The 20,826-nt window shown below is 42.9% G+C and overlaps 3 protein-coding genes across 5 annotated transcripts; all 3 read left to right on the plus strand.

Moving 5' to 3' along the window:
* The first annotated feature begins 6 nt into the window (after window positions 1-6).
* On the plus strand, window positions 7-13,933 carry ccdc24 (coiled-coil domain containing 24). Of its 2 annotated transcripts, none has more exons than XM_019883665.1 (9): window positions 7-41; window positions 147-314; window positions 4,884-5,047; window positions 8,639-8,734; window positions 8,810-8,908; window positions 11,274-11,328; window positions 12,057-12,120; window positions 12,287-12,383; window positions 13,017-13,933. In XM_019883665.1, the coding sequence occupies exons 2-9, from the start codon at window positions 165-167 to the stop codon at window positions 13,354-13,356; spliced, it is 1,065 nt and encodes a 354-aa protein (XP_019739224.1). In that variant the 5' UTR covers window positions 7-41; window positions 147-164; the 3' UTR covers window positions 13,357-13,933. The 2 variants fall into 2 exon arrangements, with proteins under 2 accessions (XP_019739224.1, XP_019739223.1); XM_019883664.1 differs by having other exon boundaries at window positions 20-49.
* A 220-nt stretch (window positions 13,934-14,153) lies between these two features.
* LOC109524083 (protein THEM6-like) lies at window positions 14,154-16,753 on the plus strand. Its single transcript, XM_019883673.1, has 4 exons — window positions 14,154-14,412; window positions 15,504-16,008; window positions 16,073-16,269; window positions 16,401-16,753. Exons 2-3 carry the CDS (start codon window positions 15,508-15,510, stop codon window positions 16,178-16,180), a joined length of 609 nt encoding a protein of 202 aa, XP_019739232.1. The 5' UTR covers window positions 14,154-14,412; window positions 15,504-15,507; the 3' UTR covers window positions 16,181-16,269; window positions 16,401-16,753.
* Window positions 16,754-16,860: 107 nt separating this feature from the next.
* On the plus strand, window positions 16,861-20,806 carry LOC109524082 (protein THEM6-like). Of its 2 annotated transcripts, XM_019883671.1 has the most exons (4): window positions 17,577-17,821; window positions 17,932-18,067; window positions 18,610-19,114; window positions 20,115-20,806. In XM_019883671.1, exons 3-4 carry the CDS (start codon window positions 18,614-18,616, stop codon window positions 20,223-20,225), a joined length of 612 nt encoding a protein of 203 aa, XP_019739230.1. In that variant the 5' UTR covers window positions 17,577-17,821; window positions 17,932-18,067; window positions 18,610-18,613; the 3' UTR covers window positions 20,226-20,806. The 2 variants fall into 2 exon arrangements, with proteins under 2 accessions (XP_019739231.1, XP_019739230.1); XM_019883672.1 differs by lacking the exons at window positions 17,577-17,821; window positions 17,932-18,067 and adding an exon at window positions 16,861-17,405.
* Window positions 20,807-20,826: the final 20 nt, after the last annotated feature.

A 20,826-nucleotide genomic window follows, 5' to 3' on the forward strand; every position in this document is an offset into this window, starting at 1 on the left:
GCTCACCCGCCTCCCTAACGAAGACAAGCGCTATAGAAAATGTATGGATGTGAGTCAATTAAGATTATACTGAAAGAATGATTGAAACATTCCATCAATTTGGCTCCCATTACTCTTGTAACATTAACTTTGTGTTTATTCTTCAGCCGCTGACTGCCACCCATATGCAGTCTACCAGTGGGAACCACACTTGGTGCCCCGGTCCATCTCTGTGGAGCCTGATTATTGAGCATGTCCCAAGGTCCGAGATGCCCAAGATTCATGCCACGCTGGGATGTTCGCTGGTTGACATGTACACGGAGCTACACGCAGAGGTGAAGGGGATTTCTTTCTCTTTTTGTTTTTTGTTTTTTGTTTTTTTACAATGACATTTTGAAGGCCCAAACTCTCAGACAATCTCGAATCTTGATTTGTTAAATAACATTAATTTTCTGAATTGCCACACATGTGTAAAGAGATGTATAATTCCACATCTGGCACATTACTTTTTTGGGGCACCAAATAAAAAAGGCATTCCATTCTGTTCTAATAAAACCAAAATAAAGTAAAACTACTCACCATCTAAAAATGCGTGACGGTGAGGGAAGAGGAAACCTTTCCATGCTGGTCATTATCCATTTTGCCCCAGCTGTGACAATAGTACGGATAAGCAGTATAGAAAATGTATGGTTTATATCGTACTGAACAGCCACAGAGTTTCCTCTATCACCATAAAATTTGTTAAAACACTATGGTTACGGAAGCCAAATTATTCGCCCTCCTTTGAGAATATGTGTCAGATTTTTTTTTTAATAGGATTCCTTATCCGTGTGGATCAACTTTAACTCACCTCAGCTGTCCTGGCAGTTAAAGTGTAAGAACAACAAAAAAAAACAAAAACATCAGTTTTGCTCGAAGCTTCGTTGAGCCGCTTTTACGCTGCAATTACAAGTTCCAGACTGCCTAATAAAAGCCAAACTGGGTTAATAGTGGCACCGCCGTCCAAATGTAAGGCAGCCAGACGTCTATATTTACACAAAGGCCCGCTGAACTCCTCCCTCGGCTGTGGCTTATTGACCTCACTCAAGACAGATTTGCTGTACTGATGACAAGTCCCGATATAAGCGGGTAGATCAAAGGAAAAGACCCCTGTTTTTCTTCGAGGAACCGGGGAATAAGTACTTGCAAAAGCCGGGGCGGGGAAACTATGAAACTGTTTGATCTGGCCCACTGTGAAAGCCTAAAAACAAATCAGACCTCAGAAGAACTGTTATAAAACACCCCAAAGCGTTTAACCCACTCCTTTCCCAAAACTATTGGAACAGTGAGGCCAATTACTTCATTGCTGCCATAGACATGAGTTTGAAGTCAAAATAGGAAAAAAGGAGAGAAAGAGCTTCAGAAAGCCGAAGCCCAAATTACAATGTCACCTTTACTTAAGCAAAAGTCAGTCCCAAGTATTGGAACATGTGGCTGACGGGTATGTTTTGTCGCCCAGATGTGGCTTATTAGATTCAGACAAAAAAAACAAAACACTGCATCAGATTTGAATGTTTCCTGGGCTACATTTGGACGAGTTATTGGGGTCGTCACATATGACAATTCGTGGCGTGGCATGGTGGCCATCGGGAAGTTGGGCCGAATTCTTTCCAGGCCTGAATTGTCACACGTCAGGGCCCCCACACCCTGTTGATGAATAGGCGGCGGTGCACTGCAGAATGGAGTAACCAAAAAAAAAAAAAAAAAGAGATTCTCTATGGATCAGAAAGAAGCAATTGTGTTGAGATGGAAATCAATCAGTCGGCACAAACTCATTGAAATGGTCTAAAAATAAACCAAAAAAATGTCATCACCCTCAGATGACTTGTTGAAATGTGGCCCCTGTGTCATGTTGCAGATTGTGATGGATTTCACCTTAAAAAAAAAGCTCTTCTCTTTAGTTGGTATCAAAAATGTCTCATTGCAAACACCGGACACATTTGTGCATCTCTGGGTATTTTTTTTTTTTTTTTTTTTTTTACTTTTGTGCTTTCTGCCATCCGCTCGCCTCCATCTGCTGATTAATGTTAACCGACTCTCGGCAGTCAGCGTACCAACTGGCCTGAAAAACAAGCTAGACAAATAAACAACAAATATATAAATACATAAAGTCCACGGGGACTGACATTTCCATACAGTTTTGTTTTCGTCAATTTATATGATGCATGAGCTTTCAGGTTTTATTTTAAATTATTTTGGCATCGCTGTATGTCCGTACAGGAGAGAATACATATGCATCCATCCATTTTCCGATCCGCTTTATCCTCACAAGGGTCGTGGGGGGTGCTGGAGCCCATCCCAGCCATCTTCGGGTATTATGCAGGGGACACGCTGAACCGATTGCCAGCCAATCGCAGGACACACGGAGAAAAACAACCATTCGCACTCACACTCACACCTCGGGACAATTTAGAGTGTTCAATCAGCCTGCCGTGCATGTTTTTGGAATGTGGGAGGAAACCGGAGTACCCGGAGAAAACCCACACAGGCCCGAGGAGAACATGCAAACTCCACACAGCATTTTAGAAGGGTGGGGGGGGGCCCTCGAACAAACTAAAAACTGGTTAAAATGAACCACATTTAAAACACACACACACACACACACACACACACACACGCGCGCGCACACACACACACACACACACACACACACACACACAATCAGGGGCATATTAGGGCCTCAATTATGTCATCAACTTTAATGGCCTTTCGCATGCAAAAGAAGATAATTGGCGACGATTAAAGGCCTGGAGAATGGAAATCAAATTAGAATGATATGCAGAGGGAATCAGTTCATATGCAAATCATACAGGCTTACACACACACACACACACACATGCACACACACACACACACACATATACACACGCACACACACGCACACACATACATATTCAGCGAGTGGGGGCTAGAGGGAGCATGATGGCGAAAAAGAGGCTAATCCTCCACTCTTGATAAGACTGTTGCCTACATGGAATTCTTTACCTGAAATGTGGGTTTTGAGAAAACGTGTGTGCGCGCGCACGTCTGTGTGCGTGTGGCACAGAAAATGTGAGGTGATGCTGGCTCAGGAAATTTGGTTTCCCAAACACTGCTCCGGAGTGCTGTTGAAACTTTTTTTTTTCTCCGATCATGGGGGAAAAGCACGGTGAGCTGGCGGTTAGCATGTCTGCCTCGCAGTTCTGAGGGTCTGGATTTGAATCTCATCTCAGGCGTTTGCATATTTCTTGTGGGTGTTGTAAAAAAAGCCAAAGAAAAAGCAAACAGGAAGATGTCATCATGCCTGACGGTGTCCAGTCGTTGGCAATCAGCAGTCGGTCTCAAATGAGAACGTGGAAAGTGTGTGTCCCCATTCTGCGCATACTGTGGATGTACCAAGTCTACACACCCTCTTTTAAATGCCAGGTCTGGGTTATATTCAAAACTTCTAAAGGACAATCATTTAAAGACTTTTTTCCACCATTAACGTGACTCTGAGGCGAACGTGCTAACCAGTCGGCCGCCGCGCCGCCCAATGCATTTCGAGGGGTGTCAATTAGACGCACATTTATGGCTCTTTGTGGGCGGGGCCCCAGTCGCCTGCAAATAGTAAATAAAGAAGCTGCTGAAATAGTTTACATATACCGTATTACCCTTTATCGTGTATTTTAAAAATACGGTGATCCGTGATCGGCTCCGAAAGCCACGTTGAGAATTGTTCCTTTTGAAGTGCACTGAGCGAGGGCGTCGACCGTCTTCTTCGCAGTTCTGAGTTTCTTGCCACATTCCAAAATCAGACATGTTAGCTTCATTGCAGACTCCAAATGGACACTAGGTGTGAAATTGGAGTGGGAATGTTTTTTTTTTTTTTTTTTTTGTATGTGCCCAGGACGTACCCAGCCTCACTGTCTGTTTCTACCGCGGCCTTGTAATGAATCCCGCGCTTTCCGCGCACCGCCTCGAAAGCGATCGAGCGGCTCCTCCCCTCCATCAAGGCCGACATTGTCTGTCGTGGTTCGACTTGCTTCGGCGAGACCACTCTCTCGCTCCTTTCTAATCTTCCTACGGCGAACAAAAATAAAGCCTCGTATTCACAAACCCGGTGTAATAATTTGGGGTTTTCACAGAGCTCCCCTTAAAATAGCTCCTGCATGAGATCTGCTGTTTTGACTGCAAAAGGAAGGAAGGAAGGAAAGGGGGGAGAGAGGGAGGAACCAAAATCCACTTGTCAGCCTTTGAGCCATGAAGCCTTTAACATAAACACAGCCAAGGGCCCGCAAAGGAAGCCGCGCTAACTGGCCGTGCGGAGATGTGTGTGTGCTGTCACTGCTGAACAAACACAGAAACATACGTGGATCAAAATAAAATAAAAAAGGAACAAAAAATGTGCTTCCAGGTCCTCTTGTGTATTCCTTTGAAGAGATGTTTTTTTTTTTTCTGAAAGGGGTCAGACGTGATTGACAAGAAGCAGTTGTAGAGCGCGTTAATGGTAGCCAGACACAGATGCACATTTGCTGCACCCCTTCTCGGTCGTTTCTTCCCCCTTATTATTTTCAGATTTTGTTTCCAAAGCACACTTTTGAGAGTTTTCCAGCTCCAGTTGTGAGAAGACTGGAGGCGAGGAATTGTGCGCGATTGCGGGAAGCACACAGCACGCATATACCAATTGATCTGGGCAAATTGGAGAATTTCTCTCCCCTTTTGATCGCCGTCAGCAGACGCTCGATTATCGGATGTCTCGGAAAGATGATGCCGACTGATTATCCTCTGTTGTGGGGATCTGAGAGTGATTGTCCTTCCCCGATTTGCTCAGAAAATTGGTCGCCAGCATGTATGCCCCCCCACCCACCCCTCACCACGCTCATTTTCATTGTGTGCTCTCACAGGCAGTCATGTGGTACAAAATATGGCAGGACAGCCAGCAGGCTGGAGCCCAGTTCTCCCGATTCAAAGGCCCCCTGGCCGACCCGCCGGTGATCAAGGAGCTGGTGAGGGCCGAGGTCAGGATGCTGCTGGAGAATCTCCAAGAGAAATTCCTCAGGGAAGGAAGGTCGGTGTCACTCACAAGCCGTCTCTTCTTTTGCACTGAAGATGTATGACTTCTAAATTTTTTTTTTTTTGGATCGTTTATTCTGATAATGTTCGAAATGTTGTTTTGAATGAGGCCAGGAGGCCTCCATTATCCGTGAATTTTTGCTCTTCACGGCAGAGCTTGGCCCCTATCCCGAAGGTACACCGGACATATTGTGGGCGAGAAAAATGTCAATTGTCACCTCAAAAGTAACTTTCTTACATTCATCAAAAATATATATTTTATTCAAACACAGCCTATATTGATATGTGGTGCACTTGAATCCAAACAACAGTTGATGTAATTTGCCACGTTTGGGTATTAAAAGTCACAATGGCAGTTACCAAGGCCTCTTTAATTAGCCGACAAGACCTCTTTTAAAATCAGACGATTTTTTTTTTTTTGGCAAATTTTTGCCATTTTCCCCCTCTTTTTTTTTTCTTTTTACACATAAACACATTACATTATTCAAAGATGATGCCGTTCAAATATCCCCCCCCAAAAAAAAATCTCTAAAACTCTCGATTTTTGCCGATTATTCGCTCAGTTGTAAAATTGTAAAACAGTCAAAAGTTCATATCTTTATTGTTATAAATGTCAAGGGAACCCCAAAAAGTTATATTTTTTTTCATGCAATGTATTTTTTAACAAATTGGCCAAATAATCGGTGACCAGAATTTTAGAATCAACACCTCAAAAAAATCAATTTTCACTCGGTGCCCCGTTGTGACCATTGTTACGAACCGCAAATGAATGTCCCTCAATGTTTCACAGAACACACACTTCCTTTGAATGCTTCATTTTGAGTGACTTGCAAAAAAATTAAAAATTATAATAAAATTAATAAATTCAATTCGAAAAGAGGTTCTCCATTTGTAGCTTGTCAAAGTTTGTTTTGTCAGATTGCATTCCCGCTAGTAGTTGTTTCACTGACCACTGTGTATTTTTCAACAATATTATGCAAGTGAGAGTGCTTTTGGCCCCCGGTCGGGAAAAGCTTCCCAATCATTGATGTTTGATAGATAGCAACTCTATTCTCAAGTAGAATTGGATCGAAAGTGAAGGCCGATCATGCTTTTTGTGTGCTTGTAATTTGTCTTCCCACCACGTCTTGCTTTATCCCAATCCTCAATGCACGTTTTCCCCCTCTCCAACAAAGACGTCCATAAAACGCGACGCTTTGCTTCCCTTGTCAGTCACAAACGTGACGGAAAGTGTCGGAAACAAAGGTTTCGGGGGGAGCGGGAGTGTTGAAATACAATAAGTCACTTAAAACGAAAGCGTCGCGCTGGATTTTAGACGCCATCTTTGCGCCATGTTAAGTTATTGGATTGAATATATGGGCGTGCGCTAAGTGGCCGGCTAAAAACACATCTTAAAAAAAAAAAAAAATTATTGGTGGTGTCCTGCTGTGATAAGTGAAGAAACATCGAGTCATCTTGGGGCATTTGATGCAACTATTTAAGAGCTCTCAGTGTCATTCTTGGTACGCTGGGACTTTTTTTTCCCTTTCTTTCTTTATGAAGGCAAAGTTATCAGCGTTATAAAAAACCTAAGGAGTGGTTATAAAGTATCCTAATTGCTGTTTGCTGTTTAATCCCTGGCGCGCTAATGTCAGGGCATTCGACGGGCAACTAGTTCTCGGCGGTCAAATGGTTTTTATTGGGAAATAGAGAAGCGAGTCGTAAACCTGCTTTGTGTGTGTGCATGTGTGTGTGTCTGTGTGTTTGCTTGTGAGTGCTAGTTGTTGGCTTAGCAACCACGCTGCTCCTGGCAGGAACGTTGCCCTGTGTAACCTCCAAGAATAGCTCAACATCTTGTTTTCTCCTTCCTTTTTTTTTTTTTTACTAGTTTTGCCACTATTTATTGCCTGTCAATTTTCCGATTTCCTTCCTGTTGCTTTTCCCCTTTTTTTTTTCCTTTTTTTTTAACTGATCAAATACTTCCTCTGTCATTGGATTTTGAGAAATAACTCAGGTGGACTTGTTTCAGTGTCACTTTTCCAGACACAAAATGAAGACTTATTCCTCTGCACGCTACCAGTCATTCTTGAACAGTGCAGAGGCTGAAATGTCATGCGTTAGATAAAGTCCCCGTTGACTGGGGAAATGTAGTTCATTGTTATTTACCGTGGGAGCTTTGCCAGCACAGATCTTGTCTTGTAGATTTATGCATAGATACACACGTGCGCTCTCACGTTAAGAAAGTGAGTAATGTTCAAAAAAAATGTCTTAACTAGAAAATATTTGTACGTCGAGACGCGTTTTCCATGTAAATGCGCTAATCCGTTCCAAGCCCCCACAAAATTCAGACATAAATGTTTTCAAAAGCATAAAAAATGCATCCAAAAATGTAACAAATGCATGTTGCAATTAGATTACTGCGCAATAAATGAGAGTTGTGTTTAATGTGAAAAACAAGAATAAAAGATGGTCATTTGACTTTGAACTGCGTCCTCATCGTTTTTTTGCCCTCTTGAGTTCATGTTCTCTCTCAGAAGTGTTATTTTGCTCGGCGTTTTGTAAAGAACTGATCCAAGGAAGTTGCATTTGTCGGCTTTTAAAAATCCTTCGAAAATGTTTAAGGCAAACATCAGCATAGTCAGCGATCGCCCGACTGGTGAACACTTTTTCGGGTTGGTTCACAATTACGTAAAACTCTCGGAACACCTCATGGAACGTGGGGCGAATGGCGAGGACGCTGCATCGACACATATCTATTTATTTATTTATCTACACGCGTAGACAGTAGAGGTCCCTCTTAGCCAATGGGATGCCAGGATGATGCTCAGTCGTAGCCAATGGCAGAACAGCTATAAGTATGTTGCGTTCAGGAAACTGCGAGTAGCAGCCCATACTATATTCTTACCTTTCGTATCTTGAAATTTCTTTCGAAACAAAAAGCAATATTTTCCTGCTGAGGCGTTTCAATAACTTGAAATTTTCATATAAAGAGACGTTCGTACAGTAAGTAGAAGGTACTACTGTAGTGTATACAGGCGTAATCTAATTACCTGGGCTAGTTCCCAGTAGCAGTCGGGGCTAGGGCCTAACGCCACCGAGTTGCTTGCCGTCACGCCCGCGGGACTCGTGGGCGGCAAATGTCACTTTTTTTTTTTTTTATTGTGATATTTGAGCCATTTATATGAGGTTGTATGGGGCTGTGTGCCTTATAAAAGTCAACTGATTTATCTTATTGGACTCCTCTTGTGTGGTCCTGATGCCATCCATTCTCTCGGTCTCACACACACACACCCACACACACACACACACACACACACACACACACACACACACACAAACCAGTCAGTATCTGTGTGATTTGTCTGTGTGTCGAAAACACTCATTTTCTCTAATGCGGGAACAATAAAACCAAGCAGGCTGTTGACTCGCCTGTGGCTGCCTGCTTTAGTTACTTTGTTTTCCCCCCTCAAGGAGTTTCCAGAATACATGATGCCGCTGCTCAACTTTTTCCATTTTATGTTTATAGGGCTCATAATCACGGCTGGGATGCGCTATTATTTTGCTCTTGATGCACCGTGACGGAGCAGATGTTGTCTCGTCATTGCAGGCACGACGAGGAGTTCTTAAGTCGTTACAACGAGAAGACGGTAAACTTCGCCCTGGGTCGCCTTGACATCGGCGCTGAGCCGAAAGATGATCTCAGGTGTGGTCGGGCGACGTTTTCATCCGACGCCTCTCACCGTGTACCTCTCTTACCTTCGCTTTTTCTGTGTCGTAGCTCACGCTTGTCCATCCAGTCGAGCATCGAAGGGGAGATTGAAGCGTTGAAGGACAAGCTGAATATCATCGACATCAACAACGTGGTTGAACATCTCAAGTAAGTCGCAGAGTTGTTAACACTTTCCTGCACCCTGTAACCCGATAACACGATAAGACGTCCACTGTCGTAACCGCTGTCCCTGAAAGGGTTAAAAAGAAAACTGACCTCGGATTACGCACAATTTTTCCGATCAGTCTTGGCACTGCCACCGAAGGCTCAGAACATTTTCGGAGCCTTTTCTCATGTCGCATAAAGATCATCGGCTTCGTGCTTCATCTGTCTTTGTTTTTGTGTCTAAAATGGCTGCCAAGTACCACAATGCAACGTAAAAGCGCCGCACTGAGGAAAATTGGGAGGAGAGGCGTGCAGAATGACACTTGTCAACTCGTGTGCACATCCCCGGGGTATGTTTGCTCATACAGCGGACACACCATCAAGCACAAGCAGTTGTGGTGGGGGGATGGGAGGGGGGCATTCCCCTGGACACACCACGACTAACCACAGCCAGGCTTGAGATTAGTCTCTTTTCAAAAATAAGTTTCAAGACTACATTCAAACTTAATTAGCCAAATGTACGGCCAGCCTTACGGTGAGCTACTGTCTCTTAGCAAATTGCAGACAGCAGAGACAATCATCTCCCTCATTGAGGCTAATTACTTGGGCCCAACCGATTCATCGGCCGGCCTGACATTAGCACTTGGCAAAAATCCGTTTATTTATTTAGGTCGTGTCCGGTTGTTAGTGGAGGAGTCAAAACGGTGTCAAAGCATCTTGGATTTTGATCATGTTGGACTTAATTGGTTGCTCAACACACCGAATGGCGTGTCAGCCCGTTTTTCTTGCCTCACTCCCAGACGGCTTTTCCCCTTTTCTCGCCTCCTTCCCTCTGCATCCTTTTCTTTTTCTTCCTCCGTCCCTACGCGTCACGGTTCGTGTAGCGGCGCGGTCAATGGGGGCTATTTTGGAGGAATGCCTTGTTCCTCTCCCCTTTCTCCCTCCCGCTCTTTCTCTCCTCCATTTCCTGACTCGAGCAGAACAAAAGGGTCCATTGTAAGAAAGCGCGTCCCGAGCCGGACGCCAGTGGACGGACGATTTCGAGCGCGCTTATGTAACGGGAGAGGGAGCGACCGCTTCCTCGGGAAAGCGACCGCCTGTGTGTTTGTCCTTGCTCTGTTAAGCCATCGCCTCCTGCCTGCGTGCAACTTTTTAATAGAGATTCATTATCATGTGTCTGGGGACCTGCAGTTTCCGACATGACCCAGATTGCAGCTTTTGTCTCCGTAGATTCCAAATGGAAAAACAACTGCAGAATAAATGTCTCAAATCTTTGAAAAGATTTGCTTTTCATCTTGTACTACATACCTACCGGAATACCTTGCTGCACAAACACCTTCCCTACCTCTCCTCATTATCTCTTGGCCCACCTTCCTCCACACCTATCTAATTTTGTCGTTGAATCTGCTTCGGCAGTCACACACACACGCACACACACACACACACACACACACACACACACACACACACACACACACACACACACACACACACAGCGAAAATGCAACGTGAATAGAAAAAAAAAAAAGTGATCCATAAGTGTGCATTTCCCCATGCAGATCATATGGAACCGCATCCCTCATAGCTACTCTCCTACTACAGCAATGAAATATGATCCCCAAAGTCCCAGGGAGCCATGAAATCCCAAGATTTGTCAAACTAAAAATAGAACAACAAAATAGGTTACAAATAAATATGTCCAAGAAATAAGGGTGATGCTTATTCACGGTGTGAATGTGTGCAAAAACGCGCGGCAACAAGGGCGTGGATATCGCAGATTGAAAATGCAAGAGAATTTTCACAATGAAAAAGAATTTCACGTGATATTTGCAAAATCATTTTATGCATGACAAAAAAGAATCGAGTGTTCAAGAATCAAGTGTCCAGCGTGGAGGGACCAACGATGACACTTTGATGATACTTTTGAGGAGATGAGTTGGAGCGGTTGAAATGGATGGATAATCGTTTTATTCATCTTGGTTTCAATATCAATCAAAATAATCATGATTATTATATTTTTTTTTCCATCATCGCCCCGAACTGGTTTGAACTTTTAATGCAGTCGATTACAATCACTTTAAGAGGTTTTGTGTTTTTGTGTAAAAGAGCAATTACTTAAAAAAAACGTATTTATTATGTTTGAGAATATGAATTTTGGTACAGATTTTAGCGAGCATCATGTAAGTTGACATGTTGGATTTGGTTTTGCGGGCCACATAAAATGATGTGGCGGGCCAGATCTGGTCCCCGGGCCTTGAGTTTGACACCGGTGCCCTACACCGAGTAGAACCGTAACACATTGCCATTTTGAAATGCTTACCGACCTTGCCTTTTCGTATACTTGACCCACCACTGTAACCATTTGCAGGTCTATCCTAGCTGAAGAATGTGCGGTGCTGAAAGCAAAAGTTCAGCACATACAGGTAAGACAGGATGGAGTTGATCTTTAATCCTCTTTTGTTTTAATCCCCAAAGCCTTCAACTATGTGTGGATAAGAGTCATATTTACTGCATCGATGTGAGCCCTTCTGAAACCACTGACCCTGAAACGTATTTTTTCCATACGCGCACATGCATATGCTACATAAACGCATGCAAAAAGCATGTTTTGGTTCCTCTGCACCCTCACGTTACTGCATCTGAACATGTTCCGACCCCCGCTGGCTCGAGGCAACGCATGCCCCTAACGTTGTCATACTTGTCAGGGTTATGACTTATTGAGGCCAGATGTTGCCATAGTTTTAGTCCCGCTGGGGAAAAGACCAAAATATGTTGCCTTTCTTTTTTTCAAATCAACTGTCTATATTTGAAAAGGTTTTGTTGTGCTTGTGAATTATTGGTTGGAAATCAGCTTGCTAACAGGCACATACATCCACATGCTGGTTGTCATCTGCTCTGGCTATGAATTTTTGAGGGCAAATTATGATGGAACGCTCCTGTGAAAACGTTTAGTGGTCTCATGCATAAATTCATCTCCTCTCTCACATTTTGTTACTTTTAGCCCATGAGCTTCCTCTCGCTCTTTCCCAAGACATTTTCTGATCAATGTAGTACATTTACTTAACCACCGTGGCTTCAGTCGTCAGAGACTAAGCTGCTTCATGCACAGATAACGTCACATATACCCCCGATTGTGCTGTGTGATTTGCAGGAAATGATCAAAAAGCAATGCAAGTGTCAGGCGGAGGGAGTGAATAGTGAACCGACTCTTGCAGGTAACTTCCGAAGGCACATTTGTGCCAATGCTGCCATCTAGCGGCATATTGACGCTATGACAAGGGTTGAGTCTCCTGCACGATACTGCACTGAAAAATGATTTTAATCCTGCTGATATAATGAACGTGGTTGTCGGTGTCTGCATTTTCAACAACCTTTTTTTAGAATTGAAAGAACTGAGAGGGGCTATTCAAAAAGACTTTGAGCTCTACCCCTCGCCGCCCCCGCCTGTCGCAGAGAAAGCAGCGAGACAGACATTTAGGTGAGTCTGGTGGATATACGAAGTTGACATTTTTGCTGAAATCGTAATGCTAACACCAACACAATTTATCAGTTAAAATGATAAATGATCAGTCATGTATTTTCAATACCAATGTATATGTATGTGTGTGTGTGTGTGTGTGTGTATTCTATACACTGAAAAAAAGTGGTGTGTTGAATTTACTCCATTTTATTTCATCAAGTGGCTGCCCAAAATAAGATCATCTGGAGCCAGATGATTGTATTTCCTGCAACCACTTGACATAATAAAAGTGTGTAAATTCAACGTATCTTTTTTTCAGTGTACATAGGGTTTGTATGGCTACAATAGCTACAATGCCAAAGGTGTCTGAAACTTTTTTTTAAAAATACATTAGCATAGGTTATATAACACTGAACCCATCTCTCCCATTCCTCGTGAAGGAGAGGTATGAAATTTGCCGGAAGCGGTCTTATAAATACATATTTTAAAATCCTAAATTTAGCTTTTTTAAGCCTGCAGACACTGTGTTATCATGGTCATCTTCATTTTATCAGAAACCCAGTGGTGTGATCACTTCCTATAATCCACAGCTCCTTTTTGCCAAAATACTTCATTTTTGTCCGTTTCTGTCTTTTCTTTCCACAATTGCAGACTATCAACAGGACAAAGGAAGTCTGATAAAACCTTGTACACATTAACTCCTACCTCCTTCCGAAGGCCACATCCTCCCTCCGCTCCACCTCACATGAACTTTTGTGGCTCTCTAAAGCCGATTGACACTTTGGAGAACACCTCAAGGACTTCTCATCAGCATAAAAGTGCCACGTCAGCGTCTCGACACAGAAAAGTCCGCCTTAAAACCCCCGCCAGCGAGCCGGTGGTAATGGAGCCTTCACGCCTGGAGGAAAATGACTTGGATTTCCTCTGGCGGCTCACCACCACCACAGATAGCTCACCCTTCTTCCCCTCACAGTATCTCCAGCCAGGGTAGCAAGGGTGATTTATGGACATAAGAAAGTTAACTGTAAAAGTGTTTGTGCAATGAAAGACTGCAGTTACAAGGGGAAAGGGCATGAGTGGACAAGATGCCAGTAGCACAGAAGCCACCGTGTCACTCATCTGTGGTAGTCTGCATTTGAACTCACGGCAAACATGGACATTTTTTTTTTCATCAGGACTATCTGAACAAGTGTTTACAACCAAGTCACTTCTACAAGGGTGACAAGTCAGCCATCCAGCTGGCATCAATTGAGATTTTTATTCAGGAAATTTCTACTAAAGGTGTGATTGTTTTGGAGAATATGACTCATTTGCACATACTGTTTAGCTATGTACTGTATTTACACAAGAAGATATATGAAAAGTATTTGCTTTATTATTTTAAAACAGGGCTGATACACAGTACACATTCACATCAGTTCGGAAAGAAATATACCGACAGTCACAATTCTCCTCCCCAAAACGGTTATGTGTTGTAGTACCAATACTGACCTGTGAGAGGCAGCATGGTGCCACGGGGCATACGGATTGGTGGAAAATGCAACGAATACCGGTAAATTGAAGCATATCGAACGGGGAATTAATGTCAATCAATAAGTAAATAGTAGTAGAATAAGAACTAGAAGCTAGTCTAACCATTGGTTTAAATAATAACTCGCTGGTAGCTTGTCTGGTTACTAGACGAAAGGTGACTTATTTACCAATCACCGCCGCCATCATTTTGGTGTGTCACATCCGGTGTGTGAAGTCCGGAAGTGAAGCTAAAGATCAAAATAAAGCGTTAGTCACGACATCAGACGCTAAATATGTCATATCCCTACTAATAACTGAATAATAAGAGCGCTTTAAAACACTTTTAATTTCTCTGTTATGTTTTTGTTCATCGGCGCTTTTTAAATTGAGGATGCACTTAAGACCCATTTCTTCAAAACTTTTATTTTGAAAGATAGCGTCGGAAGTACTTCCTATAAGTAGACACGGTGATTCATTCCCGCCCCCCTTAAAAAGTATGACTTTCTAAAGATTTTGGTTCACCAACGACACTTGGGTGAGTTTATGTTTCACGCTTTCAATTACTTCCAGTTTGTTTCCATGTCGCCAGAGCGAGCAACTTCGTGAGAAGTTGGGAGTTGTTGCACTGGAAAACGCGTGCAGTGCTCTTGGGTATTGTTTGTATGTTCTTAAATCGCATTGCAAGTGACCAGATTTAAATTCGAGTCCTTGCCTAAAGGACTCTTCTCCACGTGACGGGCACATGCAGCCATGTGGGAGTGCACCAATTTCCCTGTTATTTAGGCTTCACTTGAAATCCAAACTGCGTGAAGAACACTTGTTCGTCTTGCAAGACTTGTTTTTCCTTTCTGACAAATGTCTCAGTTATTCTACGCATCCTGGGGATGAGAAAGAATAGATGAGTGTCTCAAATTGAGTCATGAGACCTCATAGGAATGATTAAAAACAAACATTTTGCTTTTTTTATTTAGATAGCCAACTTTAAAAAAATATTCCTTCCCCCCTGCTAAGAAAGGGAACACACACATAGTTCAGGTAACAAATACCTGTACAAGACCAAAAAGCTTGCGAATTTAGCATCGGCAACAATAAAAGATTAGTTCTAGCAAGTTATTTCCCTCAAAAATATTAAAATTATACCCTGTACAATGAACTTGGCAAAAAAAAAAAACACATAGCTGTTAGTGGGCGAAATAAAACTATAAAAATACCAGAAAAAAATAAATAACCTAAATGATTCCTAACAAACGTTAAAATGGCAACAAAAACGATTTTTTTAAATAGCAAATTATTTGCCCCCCAAAAAATATAACCACTAAAAGTTACTTGATAAAACGTTAACAGGTAAAAATGTATCTAAATTACAAAAATATATTAACAAAAAAATATATTTCTCCCCAAATATTAACCTGTACCATTCACTATGGCTAGAAAGATTTTTTTTTTTTTAATGTGATGGGTTGGGGGGGCGGGGGACTAAAACCCTCCAACTGTGACTGTGAGAAATCATCTCTTGCACAACCCCCTTCAGGTCACCCCAATTGGATTTTGGTCAGGACTCTGTCTGGGCCATCCCCAAACCTAAATGTTATTCTTTTTATTACACACTGTCACATGGACCTCCAGAGAGATGTGGCTGCTTCTGCTGCTCGCTGCCCTCTTGGCTCTCTTCTGCAGCCTGGACGTGTGGTACTTCGTGCGGGCGGCCGCTGTGTTCGTCCGTGCCTGGCTGCAGCCTCCCGTGCGTGACGTGACGGCCGAGCAGGTCATGACCGGCCGTGTGGCCCCGCGCGACATCGACATGTGTCACATGAACAACGCACGCTACTTGCGCGAGTGCGATTTCGCCCGCTTCTCGCTGTACATGCGCAACGGCGTCTTCAAGGCGCTGCGGGCCCTCAAGGCTTCCATTGTGGTGGGGGCGACCACCATCCGCTACCGCCGACCACTTTGCATCGGCGAGTCGTACGAGCTGCGCAGTCGGGTGGTGACGTGGGACGACAAAGCTTTCTTCCTGGAGCAGAGGTTCGTGTCAAGCAAGGACGGCGTGGTGTGCGCCGTCATGTACTGCAAGCAGGCTGTCCTACGCAGCAGTCCGGACAACATCATGCAGTATCTCTGCAAGCGGAAGGTAAGATGTCAACAGGATCATGTGTCCAACTCAGGACTTTAACTTGGGCGTTGGATCCATTCAGGTGGAATGTCCCGAATTCCCTGAGGACCTCCAGCACTGGATCAACTTCATCTCAGCCAGCAGCCAGAACCTCAGAGCAGAGAGTGGCCTCCAGGAGAAAAACAAATAAGCATGGACATTCACATTTTTTCAGTGGACCCCGGCGATTCACAGGTGATATGGACCAGGTTCTGCCGTGAATACCGAAAATCTGTGACGTCCCTCTTGAAAGGGGTTTGTAGGAGTATATTATTCAATACAAACCAACTTCACGTGACGCTCACCAATGGTATAGCATACTAGCTTCAGTAACATAACAGCACAGAGGTGTGACAGCACACACATGGGCAAACACGTGTCCACTCACAGTTTACACAGGCGCTACTACTAAGTCATTGAACTTGGAATCTACAAACGATAATAAAGGTAGGGAAACACGGGCAAATTGGAATGGCAAGTAGACTAAATGGGCGATTGGTATCTGCAAAGGAAGAGAAGCAGAAGCATGCTTTTTGTTTCACTTTTGACGACGCACAACGCGCATTCAAAGACGTGCAAAAAGAAATCCTGGAATTAATTAAACCATACTGCAACATCAAAGTAATAATTCTATTACTTAGGCCTGAGTACAAAAACACACTGTTCGCTATTTTTGTCATGAGGATAATTTATGAATCAGGGAAATAAAGTTGTGCCTTTTTTTTTTGTTGTTGCTTTTTGCATGTTAGTCCTCTTATTATAACAATCCAGAAAATGAATTGCAACATGCCATGTTAACCACACAGGGACACAGTAGCTTTTACTTCAGCTGTCACGTTAAAACCCACAAAGACACATAAGTCACGAAAACTTAAATCTTACTAAATGATAGATGATCAATCATTAATTAACTACGATTGTCGTCAGTTATGAAATTTAATTTACAGGAAAATGCAGATGATGGTTTGGGGCCAAAAAAATACGATGTGATTGTGAATGTGATAATACAAGTCAAGATGCAAAGTACAAAGTGGCTAATGTAGGCATATACTGTACGTTGTAACTGAGCAAAATTATATCATAGCCTGTTTAACCCAACTCATGAATTGACTCGGACAAAAATCATTTTACATTTTTTAATTATCTTAAAATTAACCAGGAGAGTATGTTTATGAAAGTACCTTTAAAATATGCGGTGGCCTAGACCGATGACATCGCTGTTTACCCTTTTAAGGAGATGTATGATTACGGTCGGACCATGCTAAGGCGTCACATGCGAGGAAGTGACAAATTTGAAATTACTTTTGTCTATGTGGGGTGTCGGTACACTAGCATGACATCATCTTGCAAAGCCGCCAACTCCTCAGTAAGAAAAGGGAATTGCCGTCCTAAAAACGCTAGTTAAATGAGATTACTTAATCTGATTGGTATTTCACGTTTATGTCACAATGGGCGCGTTCTGGAGACGGTGATGACATCATGGAAGAGGCTAAAAAGTTAGTTAAAAAAAAACTAAAGCCACCTAAGTGTTCCTGCTCTGTGATAGGCAAAGGGGGATTTGGGATGGATTTGTTGGTGTAGCATTATAAAGAGTTACGCGTTGGAGATATTTATATTTTAAACGGAACGTTCAGCAGGAAAAAGGTATGTTATGTTTATGAATTGCGGGGCTCCTGTTCACGGATATCACGCCAGACTGATGTGTGATTGGTGGAGAATGAGGAAGTGAGCTTGTGAACGCAGATGAGTCACTAGTTTAGTTGACGGGGAAAGCTTCGTATGTTCTACCAACGTAAGACGCCATTTACTGTATAAATTTAGACTTTAACTGTTAAAACGAACAGACGAGAAAAAAAAAACAGAAAATAGGTAGTTATATCTGCAGTTATTTTATTCACGCAGATGTTTGGTTCCTGCCTTGTCGCGTGACATCACATACCCGGAAGTTATGCCGGACGGTGCTGTAGCCTGTCTCCACAAGAGGTACCGGCTTCTGGTCACGACGCAACCGATGTTAGCGCTCCATTTGCTACGCACGGTGAGTCGGTTGACGCCATAAACGACCAAAGGGGAACCCGATGCTGGTGAAGACGAAGGAGTGAACAATTTTGCGGCGAATGCTTTTCTTGATTACGGAGGAGGAGGGGGAAGGCGGTAACGGTTACGAATACAGTATAGCCAGTTGGGTAGCTAACTAGCGGAAGCCAGAGAGCATCGTGCTAGTCGACGACCGCCCATGTCCTCTCAAGGTTGATTTGAATGGATTTCAAATGTTGGTATTTATATGTTGTGTGCGAGTGGTCACAGAGTCGTCGTTAATACGTTAATAAATCAGCACTTGAACACTTGACAAATTAATATGAAGTAGTTAGGACGAAATTATTATTTTTTTTCCGCAGGGTGTCCGGGGCTCTCCCTTAGATATAGGGTGAGAGGCTCGGTCATCTTGGATGGACAAACAGTCGAGCCGCTACTCCTCCACATTGAGAGGAGCCAGATGAAGTGGCTTGGGCATCTGATTTAAGGTACCTCGTGGACGCAACATTTAGTCTTACGGTTATGTTTTTTTCGTTCATCCAGAGACATGCTGCTGTTGGTGCTAGGAGGCCTCCTAGTGCTCTTCTGCACTGTGGATGTGTGGTACTTTCTGCGGGCGGTGTATGTGTTGATCCAAACCCTGCTGCTGCCGCGCATACGGGACGTGCTGGCGGAGCAACAATTGGATGGCGTGGTTCTCCCCCACGACGTGGACTACAAGGGTCACATGAACAACTCGCGCTACCTGCGTGAGTGTGACTTTGCCCGCTTCCACCACTACATGCGCACCGGGCTCTTCCTGGCCCTGTGCAGGATGGGGGCCAAGATGGTGATCGGAGCCTCCACCATCCGCTACCGGCGCTCCTTGGCCTTTGCCGAGACGTTCGAGATTCGCACCAGGATACTGGGCTGGGACGACAAAGCTTTCTATCTGGAGCAGCGCTTCGTGTCCAAGAAGGACGGCTTTGTGTCAGCCGTGTTGCTCTGCAGGCAGAATGTGGTGCACAGCAGCCCTGAGGAAATTGTTGAGTTTGTCTGCAAAACGAAGGTGAGCACTGCACAATCACGCGGGCCACACACGAACTGTGGATAGGCCGAAATTGGAACTATTAGGGTATTTCTAAGAGAAAAAAATGAGCTCACTAAAATGCTGTCATTTAAATATCCATCCACTGCTCACCCCTCACCTCGCCAGAGGGAGAGCTATCCATTTTCTAATCCGCTTACCCTCACAAGGCACGCGGGTGTGTTGGAGCCTATCACAGCCATCATCGGGCGCTAGGCAGGGGAAGTGGTTGCCAGCCAATCGCAGGGCGTAATTTAAATTGTAAAATACGAATGAACAGCAATGCAAAAATAGGATGAAAAATACCCACAAATATATTATAGACATCTTTAAATACTATATAGACTTAAAACAATTTGTTTTTTTTAATCTCGACAAAATACAAAATAACTCCATGAATGATACAAGAACAAAAAAACAAAACTATTTGACTAAGTAGTATGCAAATGTTAGATGACAAAATATAAATAGTTGGGGGAAAAAAACCAAATGTAGACAGCAAAAAAATCCAAAGGTAGACAGCAATTTTAGAAAATACTATAAAATAGATGAAAATACATGAATTGGGGAAAACATAACATACAAAAAAGCAGAAACAAAATAAAGAAAATAAGATTTGACCTGTATAAAGTATTTGAAAATACATTAATTAGAAAGAATAAACATGGACAAAACAATAGAGAATGCAATACAAAGCGCTAAAAAATACATATTAGGCAGACATACTAGAAAAATGCACAAAAAATAGAAAGTACAAGAACATGATCAAAAACATGGGATTTCAAATACATAATTATAAGATGCTGTTTATTTGTCAAAGGGGCCAAAAGCAGGAAGCATTTTATTAAAATGAGGTATTATTTAAGGTGTTCATTGATGCAAGTGGGCAATCCAGTGAGTCACCTACGTTAGGAGGCCATTAAGTGTCCTTTTTTTTGTTTTTTCTTCTTGTCAATGCCTGTTTTGTGTTTTTCATCACCAGATCAAATGTCCTCCACTAGGCGAGGACGTGAAGCACTGGATCAACTTCATTTCAGCCAACAGCCAAGCCCTGAGAGCTGAGAGCGGACTGGAGCAGAAGAAGAATGAATGAACGCATGCATATCGTTAGCAATGCAATCACAAACACAGTAGAACAGTTCCACTTGCGTAATTTTTTTTTTTTGTAATTTTATTTAAGGCAAATAACATTGTACGGCGATATGAACGTGAACCCGAGTGATACGTTCACACAGGCATGCTGCAGCAACCTGATCTCTGCGTGGTTGTATATAAAATGCACAAAAAAGCTTCCCATCTCAGGCAACGTTCCTGTTTTATCATAAAGGGATCATCTGCTGTTTTTTTTTTTTTTTAAAGGTATAGCTTGGTGCTCTGATGGGTGGTATTTAAGACTTAATGTAATGTTGCAGGCAACTTTGGAAGGGAAATACATGAATATGAATTATTTATAAAATTTGCACTTCATCTTCTGACCAAAATGTTTATGCCATTATTATTAGCGTTCGATTTGTAGGTCTGAATGTTTGTTATGAATGCACTGATGGAAGCGAGAGTCATGCATTGCCCTTTTAAGTTGCTCTTAAATTATTTGTTGAATGAATCCATGTGCAATAACAGTATGTTTGTTGGTTCTATTTAATAACATTTTCAAATACAAATGTACTTGTCTTATTTTTTGGTATTTATTCACC

Source organism: Hippocampus comes, unplaced genomic scaffold (assembly GCF_001891065.2).
Source record: "Hippocampus comes isolate QL1 unplaced genomic scaffold, H_comes_QL1_v1.1 scaffold159, whole genome shotgun sequence".
In the NCBI taxonomy this organism is placed as follows: domain Eukaryota; kingdom Metazoa; phylum Chordata; class Actinopteri; order Syngnathiformes; family Syngnathidae; genus Hippocampus; species Hippocampus comes.